The 15,939-nt window shown below is 59.0% G+C and overlaps 1 protein-coding gene across 2 annotated transcripts; it reads right to left on the bottom strand.

Moving 5' to 3' along the window:
• Positions 1 to 1,112: 1,112 nt before the first annotated feature.
• OLFML2B (olfactomedin like 2B) lies at positions 1,113 to 15,466 on the bottom strand. Of its 2 annotated transcripts, none has more exons than XM_069789942.1 (8): positions 15,156 to 15,466; positions 13,836 to 14,099; positions 10,223 to 10,330; positions 6,401 to 6,568; positions 4,377 to 4,605; positions 2,845 to 3,408; positions 2,175 to 2,351; positions 1,113 to 1,837 (listed from the first exon to the last, which is right to left on the bottom strand). In XM_069789942.1, the coding sequence occupies exons 1-8, from the start codon at positions 15,303 to 15,305 to the stop codon at positions 1,236 to 1,238; spliced, it is 2,262 nt and encodes a 753-aa protein (XP_069646043.1). In that variant the 5' UTR covers positions 15,306 to 15,466; the 3' UTR covers positions 1,113 to 1,235. The 2 variants fall into 2 exon arrangements, with proteins under 2 accessions (XP_069646043.1, XP_069646044.1); XM_069789943.1 differs by having other exon boundaries at positions 2,845 to 3,405.
• Positions 15,467 to 15,939: the final 473 nt, after the last annotated feature.

Here is a 15,939-nt window from a genome sequence, read left to right as displayed (position 1 = left end):
AAGCTCTTCTCAGGGCTGGATGTGGCCATGCCACCCTGCCCTGGTGCCAAGCCCAAGCAGCCCAGAGCCCCCCTCCAGCCAGCATGCCTTACTGCCACTCGGTGTGTAAACTGGCACTCGCCGAACCAACCAAAACCCACCCAAAAAAAAAACCCCCTGTGCATTTCAATGCACCCAGAGGGTGAACTAGACCCAAAGAAAGCCCCGAACAGCTGCAAAGGTACTTGATCTTTTATTATTGACAGCAGGTAAATACAAGATGCTGCCGGGCAGAAGGGCAGGGGCTGTTCCTCTGCGAGGGGCTCCCGCTGGCCAACAGCCAGGACCAGGGCGAGTGCAGCAGTGAGAGGGCACGGGGGCCGAGACCCCACGGGAGATGGAACGGCAGCGGGATGGGGACCCAGGTCTCCCCCAGCCCCGAGGGCTCCCCCAGCCCCGGCAGCCCAGCGCCCGGCCGAGCGGAGCCTTCACCCAGCAAATGCTAAAAAGGGGACTATTTGGGGTTACAAAATGAACAAACAAAAGCCATCTTACACATATTTACAGCATCCCCCTCCCGCCGCCAGCTCGCTCCAGATGGCAGTCGGGGCTCGGGGTGCAGCCGGCCCCCCAGAGCGGGTTGCAAAGGGCAGAGCCCCGGGTGGAGGGGACAGTCCTCGGCGTAAGTGCCAGCACCAGGGGCTGCTGGAACTGCACTCACAGCCCCGTTGTACAGCAGGATCTCCAAAGGGCCTGCTGGACGTCAGCTGGGAAGATGAACCCGAGAGATGGGACATTCCCGCAGGACACGCGTGTCCTCCACCAGGACAAGCAGACATCGGCATCCCGCTGGGACCTGGTGCCTGCAGCAGAAAGGCCAGCTTTGCACTGGCTCTGGGTCTCTTGCCCATCGTCTTTAGCTAAAAAAAAAAAAACCAAACCTCATCAGGAGGACCATGTCTGGGCCACCTCCTCCTCCCCGGGCAGGAGAGCTGGGTCTGCCCTCCCAAAAGGGAGAGCTCCTCACCGTGGGAAGGAAAAGCAGAAGCAAGGTTACAACAAAAACAAAGGGGGTAGTTCTGGCCTGGGGATCGATCTACAATCCACCATAAAAAAAAAAAAAAAAAACCAGCTTGAAACAAAAACCATCATTTACTCTTTGATTTGTACAAAATAACAATAATAACAATAAAAATAATAATAAAAAGGTGCTGGTGGCCCCTGGCTCGCAGTGCCCCACTGTGGCGGGGGGGGTCTCAGTAGGCAAAGATGACGTGGTAGGTGACTTGGTGCCCATTGTCCCAGGCGTAGAGCAGGCGGTCCTTGGGGTTATAGTCTATCTGCGTGGTGTAGGCATACTCGTTCTCAAAGAGCAGCCGGGGGATGATCTGCGTGTTGGTGTGCGTGTCAAAGGCGTAGGAGATGTTGGCGTTCCTCTTGTTGTAGCTGTCGACCGCGTACAGCACCCCGCAGATGACAAAGCAGTTCCCGTAGAAGTTCTTCCGCAGTCCCGTCCGCCACGTGGTCTCCTTCTGGGTGCTGAGGTCGGCCGCGTTCAGCTTGCTCAGCACGATCACCTCTTGGTTGAAGCCCTCGTAGCTGATGGCCGGGTAGATGACCCACAGGCCGTTCTCATCCACAGCGAAGTCCACGTCCGAGTGGCCTCGCCACCGCCACGGGGTGGACTCCTCATAAGCCACGTCATGCAGCATGGCCCAGGCGGCCACGTACCGCTGCTTCAGGTCGTATTTGATGATGTTGCGCGTGAAGGCCCGGTTGTAGTAGAAGGAGCCGTTGTAGACAACGTGCCCTGTCCCGATCCAGCTGTACGGGAGCTTGTAGGAGTTGCTCCAGCGACCTACGGGGCAGAGACGCTTTGCTGGCGAGACCCTCCCATCGCTTTGGGGTTGGTGGCCCTGCCGCAGCAGCCCCCAGCACCCTCTGCCCCCAGCCCTGCCTGCGCTCCTTCCCCAGCCACCAGCCGCAGCCTGGCACGGTGACAAGCAAGTCCAGAGCCACCACAGGCAACCTGACATGCCCCATGCTCTGAACCCCACACGCCAGGTACCGGCACCCGAGAGGGGAGGGTCCCCAGGCAGAGCATCCCCCCATGGTGCAGCACCCCAGGGAACAGGGATGCTACTTGGACCAGCCGAGCGGTGGCCGGCACAGTATCAGGGATGGTGCAAGCCCACCTTGCTTGAAGTTGTCAAGGTTCCTGAACTCCACCAGCGTGTTTCCATAGTAGTAGTTGGTGACATAGATCCGCTCCTCCCGGGCCAGGGGGTCCTTCATCCAGGCCCCCTCGTTGCGCCCATAGGTGTTCTGGGTGGTGGGCCCCGAGATGGTGGACAGCGTGTCCTTGCAGCGCCCTGCGTGGGCAGAGAAAAAGGCTCACAAGGCTTGAGGCAAGGCAGCCACGCTCTCCCTGCTCCTGCTGGGGGTCTATGGGCCCCACGCCCCCCGTCCTCCAGCCCCTTGCCCACCCAGCAGGTACCCCTGCCGCCTGAGCCTGGGCTCAGCCTCATGAGGCCCACCAGTGCTGGCCAGATTCTGCAAACAGCTCCCCACAGCCTCAGCCATGTCCGTGCCCCAGCTGAGGCTGCTGCCTGTCTCAGATCCATCTCCAGGGAGGCCTCTTTCTGCCCTGCCCAACCCCTCAAACTGGGAGGAGACTACAGTAGGTTCCAGAGTTAACAAGCAAGTAAACCTGGCACCCCAGTAAAGTGCTGTCCAGCCACCATCTCCATGACACCTCCCGCCTGTGACCAAATCCAGGTGTGCTGCGCTTAGCAAGACACACTGTAGGCATGAGCCAGCCCCCACGTGCACAACTGGATCGGCGCAGGACCTGCAGGCACTCACCAATGATGTTCCTGATGTCCTCCTCCTCCAGGGCCTGCTTCGGGGTGGCGGGGATGGTGGGGCTGACTGGCGTTGCGGGGGTGCCCACCTGTCCCCAAGCTCCTGGGCTGGTCTCCAGGGCAGGGCTCGTCCCCACATCCCTCGAGGCCCCGGCAGTGGTGGCCACGGCAGGGCTGGGGACAGTGGTGGTGGCTGTGGGCAGGGTCTCCGTGGCCGCCACTGTGCTGGCCAAGGCTGCCGGTAGCTGCGGGGTCTCCTCCTCTGCCAGCCCCGCCGGGGCAGTCGTGGTCTCCGGGGTGGGGGTCAGCCGGCTCACAGCGGTGGGATCTGGCGTGGGTCCCGTGGACGTGGCAGGGGACAAGGGCACCGTGGCCGTGGCGGCAGTGTCGGCGGCCGGCGGGGTGGTGGGGTCGCTCCCGGGGGTGGGCGGCCATCCCACCGGGGAGGGCGGCCATCCCACCGGGGAGGGCTTCCTCACGCCGTCCCCCACCCTGCTGCTGGGTCTCAGGAGCTGGTCCTCAATCAGCAGGTCCACCGTGTTGTCCCCGCTGAACAGCTCGTCTGCTGCCAAACACAGGCACGGGCGTCAGCCCCGCAGCGAGCGGCAGCAGGTCCCCTGCGGCCCTTCCGCGCTTGCCCCACCGCTCTGGCTCCGCTGCCCACTTCTCCAGGCTGCCTTGTACTAAATCCACCTGGTTTTCCTCTTAATTTCCAGCTGGAGATGGGCTGGGTGAACCGCAGGGGCTGACGGTGCCCACGTTAAGAGGTCAGCGAGACCCCATCACAGCCACGTCTACGACCCCAGACCGGGCAGAGGGGGAGGTGATGGAGAGCGAGTCAGTCCTGCCGGCTCCCAAAGATGGGGCAGGATGGAGACACAGCTGCAGCGCCCAGCCAGATCCCACCCGCCTAACCCCAGGCTGCCAAAGTGGGTGCCTCACCCAGGGCACAGTGTCCACGTGGGCTCCCCGGCCACCACGGGTGCCCTTTGCTCCTCCTCATCTCGGGGATCTCACGAGCCCACGCACGGTTGCGCTGGCCAACCTGGCCGCTGAGCCGGCTTTGCAGAGAAAGGGCTCTTGCCTTGTTTGCCTGCGCTGCCGGTCCCTGGGGGCTCGGAGCCACGAGCAGCACCCTGCTGAGCTGTGGGGCAGCCAGCGACACCTCTGAGCTGCCTCCCACCACCCCGACCACCGCACAAACCTCCCGGGATGCCATCGGGCAGGCGGATCTGCAGGACTAAACTGTAGCAGTGACCTATTTCCTTAGCTACCGGGGATTTTTCCATGGAATAACACCGCCGCCCTGCTCCCCTGCGCAGGGCTCAAAGGCTGGATGCCGCCTCGCTGCTTCCAGCGGCGCGGTACCAACCGTCCCACCGCCTCCTGCCTCCAAACCCTCTTCTCCACGGTGACCCCACAAGCTTTGCCCACAGGTTCCCAGGGGGCAAGGCAGGACTCGGGGGCAGGCGCTGGCTTTGCTAAGGGATGCAGCCAGCCATCCCGCCGGACACGGCTGCAAACCCAACTCACGCTGCTCCTCGATGTCGTTCTCCGACTCGGTGGACTGGGCTTTGTAGTAGGTGACCCCTCGGACGATGGTGGGCTTGGAAGGCGGCCGGCTCCTCACGTGCAGCTTCCTTTGCAAGAGCTGCTTGGGCTTCTCGTCCTCTGGAGAGAGGTGCAGCTCCGGGAGGGACTCAACGGAGTTGATCTGCTGGGAGATGGTTTCATCTTTCAGGAATCTTTCCTCGTATTTGCCCTGGAAGAGACGCAAGAGGTTGTTAGGGGATGAGTCAGGGCAGCTGCATTTTGGGGGACCCGGCAGGTCAGGCTGGCCAGCCAAGGTTGGGTAGGAGACTCTGTCCTCCCTCCTTTCTCAGGGCCACTCTCCGTCCCTTCTGCTGTGGGAAACACTCCAGGACACAGCGGGGGTGACAGAGCGGCGTTGCCTCTGCCTGACCTTGGTGCCACTCTGCAGACCCAGGACTCGGGGCTCAATAAGGCACAGGCTGAGGGATGCAGGACGAGTGGGCAGAGTGGGGGGACCCCAGGGTGGCGTGAGCAGGGCACATCCCTCACCGCAAACCACTCTCGCGTCCACTCACCAGACAACCCCTTGCACACCAGGGACCGCTGCCGGCAGCTGATCCGTAAAGAGCACGCAACGTGCATCAAGCTTTGGTAGAGCAGAGTGGCTGAAGGCATATTCCCAGCAGGACCGGGAACCCCCCCAGGGCAGGGGCAGGGACCGGGAACCCCGTGCTGAGGCAGCCACCAGCTGCCGCAGCTCATGCCTGAAGGATTTCATCTCATTAAAGGAAATCGGAAAGACAGCCCGAAGGTTGAAGCCGTGCCCATTTGGCTGAGAAGACAGGCCCAGGGTTCCTTCGCAGCCCTGCCGCAATTAACAGCGAGAAAAGGGGAACAGTGGGAAATGAGGTCACTCAGGGTAATAAAAGCCCTGCACTTCGCTCTCCTGCCTGGCTGGGGCTGGCTCCTCTCCAGCGGGCAGCGGAGCCCCTGCTCAGGTTACGGCCCGGGGAGCAGTGGAGAGGGGCTGGGAACGCTGCCGGAGACCCTCTGTGCTGCGGCACAGCTCTCCCTGGAGCACAGCGCGCTGGCGCGTCACGGTCGGTGCCATTTGCCCACCCGCCGACCCACAGTGCAGGTGTGGGAGCCCACCCTTCTCCCCACCAGGGCTCCCACCCCTGCGTAGGACCCGCCAACGCCTGCTCTCCGTGTCAGGGGGGCCATGCGCAGGCTGTCCTCACCCCCCGGAGCTGAGCACCTCTGTTCGGAGCTGGAAATGATGCGGCAACTGCTCCCCCCCCTCCCCGACACCTCCTTTTGCCCTGTAGAGGGGACCCTGCGGTGAAGGCAGGATGCTCCAAGGAGCCAGCCCGCATGGATCAGAGCAGCACGAGACCACCCGAGATTGCATCACTGAAGCAGCAAGGGGGTCAGGACACCCTGGGCAGGCCTTTTCCCAAAGCACCTCTCTCTGGGGCTCCACAGAAACCTCTGCCCTAGGCAGAGGACATCCCCACGCCGGGCAGACCCTGCAGGGACCCCCACAGTACCGGAGCCAGCGGGATGCCCAAGCCTCTGCCCGCAGCCCACCCGGAGCAGGGGCTGGCTGGGGAGGGGTAATTGCCCAGGAGGGAGGGCGACAGCCTGTCCCTCCGCCGAGCCCCCAAGCCCTGCTAATCAAAGGCTCCGAGTTTCCCAGCGCTTCCCAGCCGGCCCCGCAATGACATCACTCTTTCCGAGCAGCACGGCCGCCGCTGACCTCGAAAACCAACAACCCCACGGGAAGGGGGGGAGGCCCAGGGAGCAGCCGCCTGCTCCTGTTCCCTCCTACATCCCGGCGGCAGCTGGTCTGCGCCGAGAGAAGCAGCCTGGAGCTGGAGGCACGGAAACGGGGTCGGCCAAGCCAAGAAGAAAATAACCCCGGGCCGGTGGCCTGCCGGGGGCCACATCCAGGAGACACCCTCTGGGCTGGTTTGCACGGCGGCAGCGAGCTCAAGCCTTGCAACCCGCTTGGGCGGTCGTACCTCTGCGTGTGTGTAGGCAGCCTCGGCGTCCCGCTGCAGCGAGCTCTCAATGTCGGCAAGGCTGTTGGTGATGAGGCTGGAGCAGTTCTCCCTGTCCCTGCGGTGCAAGCCTTCCTCCACGTTGGCTCCTGTCTCGTGGCCTTCCTGCATGAAGTTCCCAGACATGCCCTAGAAAAGCAAAAGAGGAGACTTTACCCCACGCGAAGACAAGGGATGCTCCGTGGCCCCCACGCCACAGCCCAGGAGCCAGCGAGCTCTGTGCTCCCATCCTGGGCTCACAGCTGGGCTTCTCCATGGAGCTGGCACTTCAGCTGCTACGAAGGTGCCCCTGAGCCCAGTGGGATCCAGAAACCCCATCCCTGGTGTGTACATCCCAGATCGACTCTTTGCACAGGGCCCCATGGAGGGGGAGAGTGGCCCTGAGGTTCTTCAACACCCATCTTCAGCCATGCCTACCGGTTCGTAGAAGGAAAAGACAAGCTAAAACACCTAAAGTCCCAGCCTTGCATCCTTTGCTTATGGCAGCGAGCTCATCTCTCATTTATTAATCCCCCTTTCCTAGCAGGGTCCCATCCTGGCTGGCCGCTGCCTGCCTGACCCCCGAGGCAAGTCCTCGAGGCCGGCGTCCCACTTGTCTGGTTTCTGTTCTCCTGGTCCTGCCCCACTGCCCGGCCACGCAGCGCCGGCGCTCGAGGGTGACTCCTCCCCACCACTCTCTGCTCCCACAGAAGAGAGGGAGAATTTGGGGAGAGGAAGAGAGCCAGTGACCCTCAGAGAGCTGTTCTGGGAGCGGGAGGGAGCTGGGGCTGGCTGCGACTCACTGGGCAGCCCAGGGCAGGCAAACTCCTTTGCCCTTCTCAGCCCCCACAACCATTGGCACACCTTGTATCCAAGGGGTTGTTGCAGTCTCTGCTTATCGCTCCTTGGTCTTTCTCATCTTCAATGGCAACTGCTTTGAATAGGTGCCACATCAACCAAAGCGTTTTTGCAGAGAGACTGGGGGCGGTTCCCCCTGATCCTTCATTTTCAATCTGTCCTGCCATTAATTTCTCCTAAAACCCACCGTGACCTCCATCTGCGACCTGAAAATCGCCAGCTGATGCAACAGCTGCAAGCTAAAGACAAAGCAGAGAAGCTGCCTCGCTGAGAGGAGGACCAAGTATTCGGGGGTTCCTTCCCCTTACCGGCACCGTTTGTGTCAAATACCTTGTTATACTGGAAATAACTCACAATACCTTCTCATCTCTGCAAAAATATCATCCTGAGCTCGGTTAACCCCCAACCCACTCCATGGGCAACTGAATTCCCAGTCTTTTCCCAGGAATTGTGAATTACAGATTTCTCATGCAATTTTGAGGCTGAGTCCAGTAACGCAGGGACTTCCCAGCAAGCATTTTGCTGTAGTAAGAAAAGGAACAGAAGATCTCGTGACGCTCTCCTAGAAGCAGCGCAGGAGCAGAAGCAGCTTCGACACAATCCTCCTTTTGGGAGGATGACTGATTCCGACAGCCTTGTGCCCTTATCACTTCTTATTGTGTGTAATGTTTGGCTTTATGACATGCTTAGGGATAAAAACTGCCTCCCCTTGAGTGGGGAGGCACCACCAAAGCCTGGCCTGTGATGCTGCTTGAGGCCGCTCAGCTGCTTCACCGGGGAGCAGCTGCCAAAAGCGCACCGGCCTGGGAGGCCGATGCTTTGAAGCCACGCCAGGCTCTTGTTCAGCATCTCAGCTGTCTGTTGTATCAGATCCTGCGGCCGATGCAGGGTGTGATCCTCCTCTCAACAGGCATTTGCGTGCTAAGCCAGCAGCAGGAAAAGTTTCACACCTGCTGCCTGCGCTGCCTGCACCAGCTCTGCCCTGCCCTTCCCCAGCGGCACTGGGGAATCTCCATCTAACCCAGACCCCTCCTGTCCTTCATCCCATCCGAGTGCCTGCGGGCAGCTTCAGCTGCTTGTTACATGATCCTACAGCCCCACTTCTGGGAAATTAAAGACCCAAATCTGTGAATTCCCCCCTCCTACACCTTCTCCCCCCTCCTACACCTTCACCGCTCCATCTCTGGCCAAACCACTTCAGCCAGACCAGACTACTTCTGCCCATCTGCCTCACTGCGACAGGCTGCGAGCAGAGCAGCCACGCTGCAAGGTCACCCCAACGTGCCCAGACAGACAAATGCCACCAGCACCGCTCACACTGAACCCCCTGTGCAGGAGCAGGCTGGTAGACAGGGCCACTTCGGTACCGAAGAAGAGTGCAGCGATAGCCACACATGAAGTAATCACCTGTGTCATTTTTCAATACCCAAACTCCTAACGCTCACCTTACCTTAGCCTCCGACTCCACCACCAGCGAGGTCTTTGAGGAACCTGCGCTCCCCACTCACTGACCTGATGGGCTGTGTCACTCTGGCCTGATCCGTTTAAAGGTGACAATGTCTAACAGCACCATTTTCAGTCAACTAGTTTCAGGGTGAGACAAATTCATGGACCACAGATCCATAAACGATACCAGAAAAGGGTTGTCCCCTCCATCATCCCTAATCCAGCAACTGTGGATGTTAAATAGCAGTAGATCATCGGCTGGTCCCGATGGGGCCCTTTGTATTCACGGCAGCATCCCCTGCTCACTGTGCCATGGGACAGGGCTCACCACTAGACCCGTGGCTACCAGTGGCCCAGTGGCAAAGGTCCCCAACGGGGATGCACAGCACAGGGCTGGCAGCACGGCTCCCGCTTCCCTTGCTCCTCTCCCCTAATTAGCAAAGACTCAGCAGCAAACCCAAGTAACAACTTGGAGAATACACTAAACCACAGGAGGAGGGTGGGATTACAAACAAAAATACTGGTTCTTTGTTATTTTTAGACCTCAAAACCCCTTATCCCCCTTTTGGGTCAAACACCGTGCTTGGAAAGCCAGAGCCCCCCAGGCAAGTGTGTTCCTCTCGGCTGTCTCCTTCCTGACCCCGGGACAGAGCATGCCGTGCCTTCCCGAAACACTTTGCAAGTGGAATTTTGGCTTTATAAATCATCGCCTCTCGGCTCCTGGCTGCAGACAAATGGTACTGCTCCACTCTGACAAGAATGTGGAATTACTGTCCCAGATATGGACCACGGGAGAAAACTCCAGTATTTAATCTGGCAACCTGTCGCTACATAGCTGAGCGCAGCTTAACAAACTGCAAACCCTACGTTGTGCTAGCCAAAGCGATATTAAACTGTATGGAAGTGAAAATGATTTCACTGGAAGTCTGCTCTCAAAAAAATGGAAGGTACTTTATCTACCTTTTTAGCAGTGCTGAGGGTTCAGCTCTTTTTTAATGCAGGCCAAGATGTAACTCAGTCCTTAAAGAATCTGACCTCCTCGGCTACCAGCAGTCGTGGTGCGTGTACCCCAGCACCAGCCCTGAACCTCTCGCCCCCACATCAAACAGCACAAAAGCATCCAGTTGAGAGCAACTCTCACACCAGCACAGACGTAGAACTGGGAAGAGGAAAAACTTAACAGCAGGCCCTTCTGACCCCAAGGAGATGCTGGTCCTGGTGAGGCCACAGCTGGGATCCCACAGCCAGTTTGGGCCACAAGGGATGGGGGGAACTGGAGAGGGTCAGGGGAGGCTGGCGGGGTGGTGATGCGGTGGGCTCTGCCCATGAGGAACGGTGAAGAGTCTAGTCTGGTCTAGTTTAGTTTCAGCCAAATAATAGTTAATTAACATTTCTTCCGAAAGGAACAAGGCTCTGAATGCACCAAAGGCACCAAGAACTTGACTCGAGGCAAGTCCCACCGAAGGCAACGACCTCGAAGGAGAGCAGGACTCATCTTACCTCCTCCAGCTTTTCCACCCGACCCACCAGCTTGGTTGTGACCGAGTGCAGCTTCAGAAGGTCTAAGCCATAAAAGGCATTTTCCAGCATCTCGACGATGGAGGACAGCTGCAAGGCAAAGGGAGCACACCGTCAGTCAGAGGCACTTACTGTAAAGGACCCTGCGTGGTTTCTACAGCCAAAACATCAAGGGCAATGCACGCTTCTGAGTGCAAGAAGTTTATTAAAAAGCAAGTTTTTCCTTACACAGCCCTGCCACATTGCTGCTGCAGTCAGGAGCACAGCGTGCAGAGCTTCAGGGGTTCAGGAGCCTGTTTTGGGTTCTGGGGATTAGTAAGCAGAGCAAGGAGAAGCACTGCCTTCCTTGTCAGCTCTAGGCTCACAAGCCCAGAGGCTTAGCTACTCCACCAGTGACGTGACTGGCAGCAAAAGAGGCAACAAGAGAACGGCAGCTCAAATAAAAGTGAGTTTGAGATCAGACTCTGAGTTCAGGCCATCCTGTGCTTTTTTTTTCCTGGAACAAGAAGAAACTTGTTAAAAAATTGTAAAATGTTCACAAATGCAAGAGTGAAGCAACTGAAATTCAGTGCCAGCCTGGTAAGAGTTTGCTTCCTTGGAGAACAACTTTATCGGAGGGATGCTGCCTTCTCCTTCAACCACCCGTTTCAGAGACGCCCTGTATTTAACTCACCCCCTTCCCGCAGCGGGAAGGATCGTGTCCCCGCATCCTGCCCAGCACCAGCCCTTGCTCACCGATCCTGGGGATCCAGACAGCAATACCCTCATTCTGCATTTCGTATGGTTCCTGGTGCTCACTCCGCAGAGGACAGCGCTGAGCAAGGCATGGACTGGTGAGAAGGGCTCCCGGGTCATTCCCTGCCTCGGCCCCCCCACGCGCCTGCTCCCTCCAGTCCCACGTGTCCCCACGTGTCCAGCGTGGTGCTGCAGACCTTACAGCCCCGACGGCTGAGAAGTATTTTCAATGCATGGGAATTACTACGAGGCGGTGACATTTTCTCCCAGCAGCTACAAACTGGTCGACAGAGCTCCATAAACACGGGAGAAGTACAGGCAGCACCGCTGGCAGCACTCTGAGTTTCCACCCCGGCCTCTGCAGTCTCCCTGTGGAGCTGACAGCAAAGGAAAGATTTTTTGGGCCAGATAAAATGGCAGCATTAAGAGACAAGGACTGTTTTATGGCTATGCATCCACTTTCCACCAAGAACTGGACGGAGACGACCGATACAATGCACACAACCTGCCAGACAGCCACTGGAGACATGCGCTTTCCCTCCAGGCTGGATAATTTCCATCAATGCACAAAGGTTGCAGACTTTATTAACCACCTTCCAAATCTTCTTGAACACAGACTCCTTGCACAGACTCTGCACCCGAGACGCCCAAAACGTACGCTGTGCCTACAAGCAGAAGAGCGGCATGCTGTGATTTCACAAAAATAGATCTTAGATTTAGCTACCCCCTGCCAGCACCAAGCTGACCCTCCCTGAAAGACCATACAGATGCACACGCCAACTCGCTGTTTCCTTTCCTTCACCCACTGCCGACTTTGGCTCTCGCTGATCTGATGGTCCATGAATTCCCACGGGACCTTATTAAAGGCACAGATGGGACTGAAACCTTCAGCTGGGATGCCCAGTGCCGCCATTCAACTGAGAGGGGGTGACCCGGGGGAGTACATTCCTGCTGCCTGGGCTTATCTACTCCCTTGCTCGCCATTCCCTTGGGGACGCATCCTCCAGCCCGCCTGTCGTAAGGGAGGTCTTTCATTTTGGGGAACTTCCCACGGCTCTCACACATGTGGAGTACCTAGGGCTTTTGAGTCAGAGCATAAGAAAGCCTAGTAAAACACAAGAGACATAGAGCACGACTCTACACGCTTCCTGCTGCTGGACCGGGCAAGAACGATGCTCCTCAGACCAACAAGGAGAGTAAAACCCCTGGGGCTGTTAGGAGCAATGAAGTGGCCTGGCCCGGCCCTCCCGGCCCCCCCACAGCTGATGAGCGTGGGAGCTGCTCCTCATGAGTCACAGAAGAACTGGAGCCGTGTCCTCTCCTGCCTCCCAGCTTCTCCTACGAGAGGTGGCTGTCCCCAGCTAGCCCGACCCCAGGAGGGGCTCTGTGCTCGGCGAGAAAGCAAGCCTGTTTTCACAGCTCCTGGGGTTTGACTTTCACAGCAAAGAAAAAACCCCACGTGTGTATATTTGGATAAACCTTGTGAAATCATTTGGCCGCGGATCCTTGCGAAATGAGCGGGGGAGCCTGGGCCAGTTCCTAGAGGACAAGCTTTCACACCACAGCTGGCTGTGAGCAGCTCCCCGGTGGGAAGAGGCAGCCAGAGCCAAGGGTGCAGCTAGCCATGCCGCTCTGCTCCTCCTGGAGGCTGACCGGCTCTGGAGAGGACAGGGAGAGAGGTGGGAGCTGCTGGTGGAGGAGTTCTGCCTGCCTCCAGGCAAGGGACTACAGGGGTGGCCCTGTCACCTCGGAGGGTGTCCTCTCCCCTAACCGCAGAGAGCTCACAGCTCCTCATCTAAGGCCAAGTTGGACATCTTGGCTCGTCCTGCAGACGAAGGACCACCAAACTACTCCGGACCGGGACTCCTCCTTCCCTGCAATGATGGATTGTCTGCCTGTGCCTGTTTATCTTCCCTAGCTGCAAGGGAGCTTGGACAAGAAGCTGCTAACTGTCTGCAGTCGGACAAGATGAAACACATCCTTGAGCTCCAAATTAATTAGAACAAACCCATCGCGGTGGCCCCGGCGGCCGGCTGCCCCGCAGCAGCCTGCACACTGCCTGCCTTCCCACCTGAGCTGGGACTAGCAGTGCTGCCCCAGGGTACATCCCATCACCACCTACACGAGTGCCACGAGTACTCAACCTTCTACTCTGGGGACTTCCCAGGGCTGGACCAAGCCAGTGGCCCTTTGGGGAGGATTTCTGCTGCCCGACGCAGGTAACAAACTGGGAAACTCAGCAGGGTGTGCTGCCAGCTGCTGGAGTAAGCATCCAGTAAAAGTCAGGAGTACTCAGAACAAACGCTGTCACATTTGGAAAACAGGTATGTACTACTAAGGAGATAAAAATACTAAATAGTACAGAAGCGTCAGCATTTAAAACAACAAAACCCATCCTGCCATCAGCCAGCTGTGTAACACACCCTCACACTGACGCATCAGCAGCTTTCGGCTCATGGAAGCCAAAACAGCTTTTTGTGTGGGGCCTCGGGAGCCCTTCTCAGTGATGGGAAAAGACTTGGCAGCTGCTAAGTGGAGCAAGAGCTGCCTCCCGGGGACACTTAGAGCTGGACAAAGGGCAGGGAGCAGCCCAGTCCCTCCTGGCCTTCCAGTGCAGGCAGCCACGGTGGACCCCAGGCAGCACGGGATGAATCGAGTGAATCATCGACTGCAGCTACTCGAATCAATCCCTTAAGCTGAGCTTGATTTTTTGTATCGCACATGCAGATATAAAAGTAACTAGGAGACGTTTTTAGCAAAAAAGTTTAGGCAAAAAGTTTTTTGGGAGAAGCTCCGAAACAAAAGGCTTCAGAAGATCTGCCCTTCCCGAGAGAGTCCCGAATTAAAGCTGCTGTCCTACCTTCAGGTCGCTGCTCTCCGCCTCCCGCAGCTTCTTCAGCCTGAAGTCCCCCTCGCAAGGATTGAGCGCCGAGGGGGGGGCCACGCACGCACACTTGCAGCTGGGTCCCGACGTGATGGTTTCCACCGTGTAAAAATCCTCTGCTTTGAAAGCGCCTTCATTAATCCTTTGGCAGGCACCGCGGCCAAGGGGTCTGACCAGGCATTTGCACCGACAGTCGGAGCCTTCGGACACCGCCTTCACCTTGTCGTAGTCACCTAACAGCTGAGCACAGGTCACCGGCAGTTAGCAAACTTCTCGTCCTCTGCTTGCCCGGCAAGCGACAGGGACACCCTGAACTTTGGACAGTTCCAAACAAGGACACTTTGGACACCCTGAACCTCGAGGAAACCGGCCGGCTCTTCTGAAATCTGCTGACCAAGAAGCTTTCTAGAGAGCGCAGAGCTTTCTGATCCCTACCTACAAGGGGAATAAAAGCTGGCTTCTTCCAGCAGGGTATTTTTTATTCCACTTTGCATAAAATGGACCTAGCGGCTTTGAATTTTAAATATGAGTATTTTAAATACGAACCCCATCCTGCTGTCTTTTAATGCTCCGTGTCCGGTAGACCCAATAAGTCACCTGCTACCCTGAGCAAGCTATTTTTATGTGGGCAAACAGGGTAAGGGTGCACTGGAAGGGTGACCGAAAGCCACCCTATAAGCAGCATAACCCGGTGGTGAAGCAGTATTTCTGATTAGCCCCATACAACGCCAGGAATTTCCTTTACGGAGATTTGCAGACAGCACTTCTGAAAGCGCAAGCACGAAAATAACTTTGACGGTATGTTTCCAATAGTCTCCGCGTTAGCCATTTCCGAGGGCAGATAATAGCACACGGTCTGATCGGCCAAATCTAACAGAAACCTCCACCGCATCCCGCTGGCGGGGAAAGAGCCTGGATCCCTCCCCTCTGCACACAAAGAGGCTCCACCAAGGAGCTCCCCGATTTCCCAGTGTCCCCCCCAGAGAAACGAGAGGATGGAGGCTGGGAACTGCTCCCCGTGGGGCTTCGGGGACTTAGCTCACCGCACCCCGGGCGATAAAACTCCCTGCAGCCGCACTCCCCCGGCACCTCGACGAGCGCTGGGCGCGCACAGCATCCCCCAGCACCTCGCTGAGCGCTGGGCGAGCGCACAGCATCCCCCAGCACCGCCGAGCGCCTACGTCCAGCATCCCCCAGGCTGCGCCCAGCATCCTGCACCCCAGCGTCTCCCCGGCACTGCCCAGCCCCACGCCGCGGGTACTCAGCACCCACCCCAAGGTGCCCCCCAGCAGGTACCTGGGAGAGGATGTTCTCCTGGTTATCCGCTTCGTCCTGCAGCGGCTCGGCGGAGGGCCCGGCCGTGCCGGTGGGGTTGGGGGGGGACCCTGCCCGGCAACCGGCGCCCAGCGCGGCCAGGCAGAGCAGCAGCGGCAGCGGCCGAGCCATGGGCGGGCGGCGGACGGAAGCGGGACCGGGAGCGGGAGCGGGACCGGGAGCGGGGCCGGCGCGGAGCCGCCGCCGCCGCTGCTCGCTCAGGTGCGGCGCGGCGGGCGCGGGCGGGGCCGGGCCGGGCTCCCGCCCCGGTTCTCCCTCCCGGTCCTCCCTCCGCGGCGGGCCGGGCCCCCGGGCGGGGCGGAACGGGGCGGAACGGAGCGGGGCGGGACCCGACCGGGGCCGCCCCGGGCGGTGCTTCCCACCTGCGGCGGGGGGTCCCCGCAGTCCGCCCCCAGCCCGGCGGGGGGCCGGTGTTCAAGCTGCCTCCGTAGGAAAGGGAGAGAGAACACCCCGTTCCCGGGGGGGAACGACACGGGGATTTGGGGCATCGTCCGCCCGAAGCAGGTTGTGGTGAGGTCCCGCACGTGGGGCTTGCCTGGAGGGGCGCACCCCGTCTTCCCCCCAAAACACCCACACCGCCTAGCCTTGCACCAAGCCAACCTGAGCGTCCCACCCCTGCGGTTTGCCAGGGAGCTGGTGGCGGATGGAAAGCCATCCTTAGAGCCCGCCTGGCTCTTTTTCCACCTCCACCAGTGGCCTGGCTCTCATCGTCCGCGTGGAAGCCGTCCCGATGGCACGGCACAGC

This window comes from Haliaeetus albicilla, chromosome 8 (genome assembly GCF_947461875.1).
Source record: "Haliaeetus albicilla chromosome 8, bHalAlb1.1, whole genome shotgun sequence".
Taxonomy (NCBI): Eukaryota; Metazoa; Chordata; class Aves; order Accipitriformes; family Accipitridae; genus Haliaeetus; species Haliaeetus albicilla.
This window is presented reverse-complemented; position numbering and strand designations above follow the sequence as displayed.

Excerpts from the sequence above, each read along its gene's own strand:
- OLFML2B (XM_069789942.1), bottom strand. The coding sequence starts at position 15,305 with ATGGCTCGGCCGCTGCCGCTGCTGCTCTGCCTGGCCGCGCTGGGCGCC. Across the intron at positions 6,569-10,222 it reads GGGTGGAAAAGCTGGAGGAG|GGCATGTCTGGGAACTTCAT; the intron begins GTAAGATGAGTC and ends TTGCTTTTCTAG. Across the intron at positions 1,838-2,174 it reads CCTTGACAACTTCAAGCAAG|GTCGCTGGAGCAACTCCTAC; the intron begins GTGGGCTTGCAC and ends TCTGCCCCGTAG.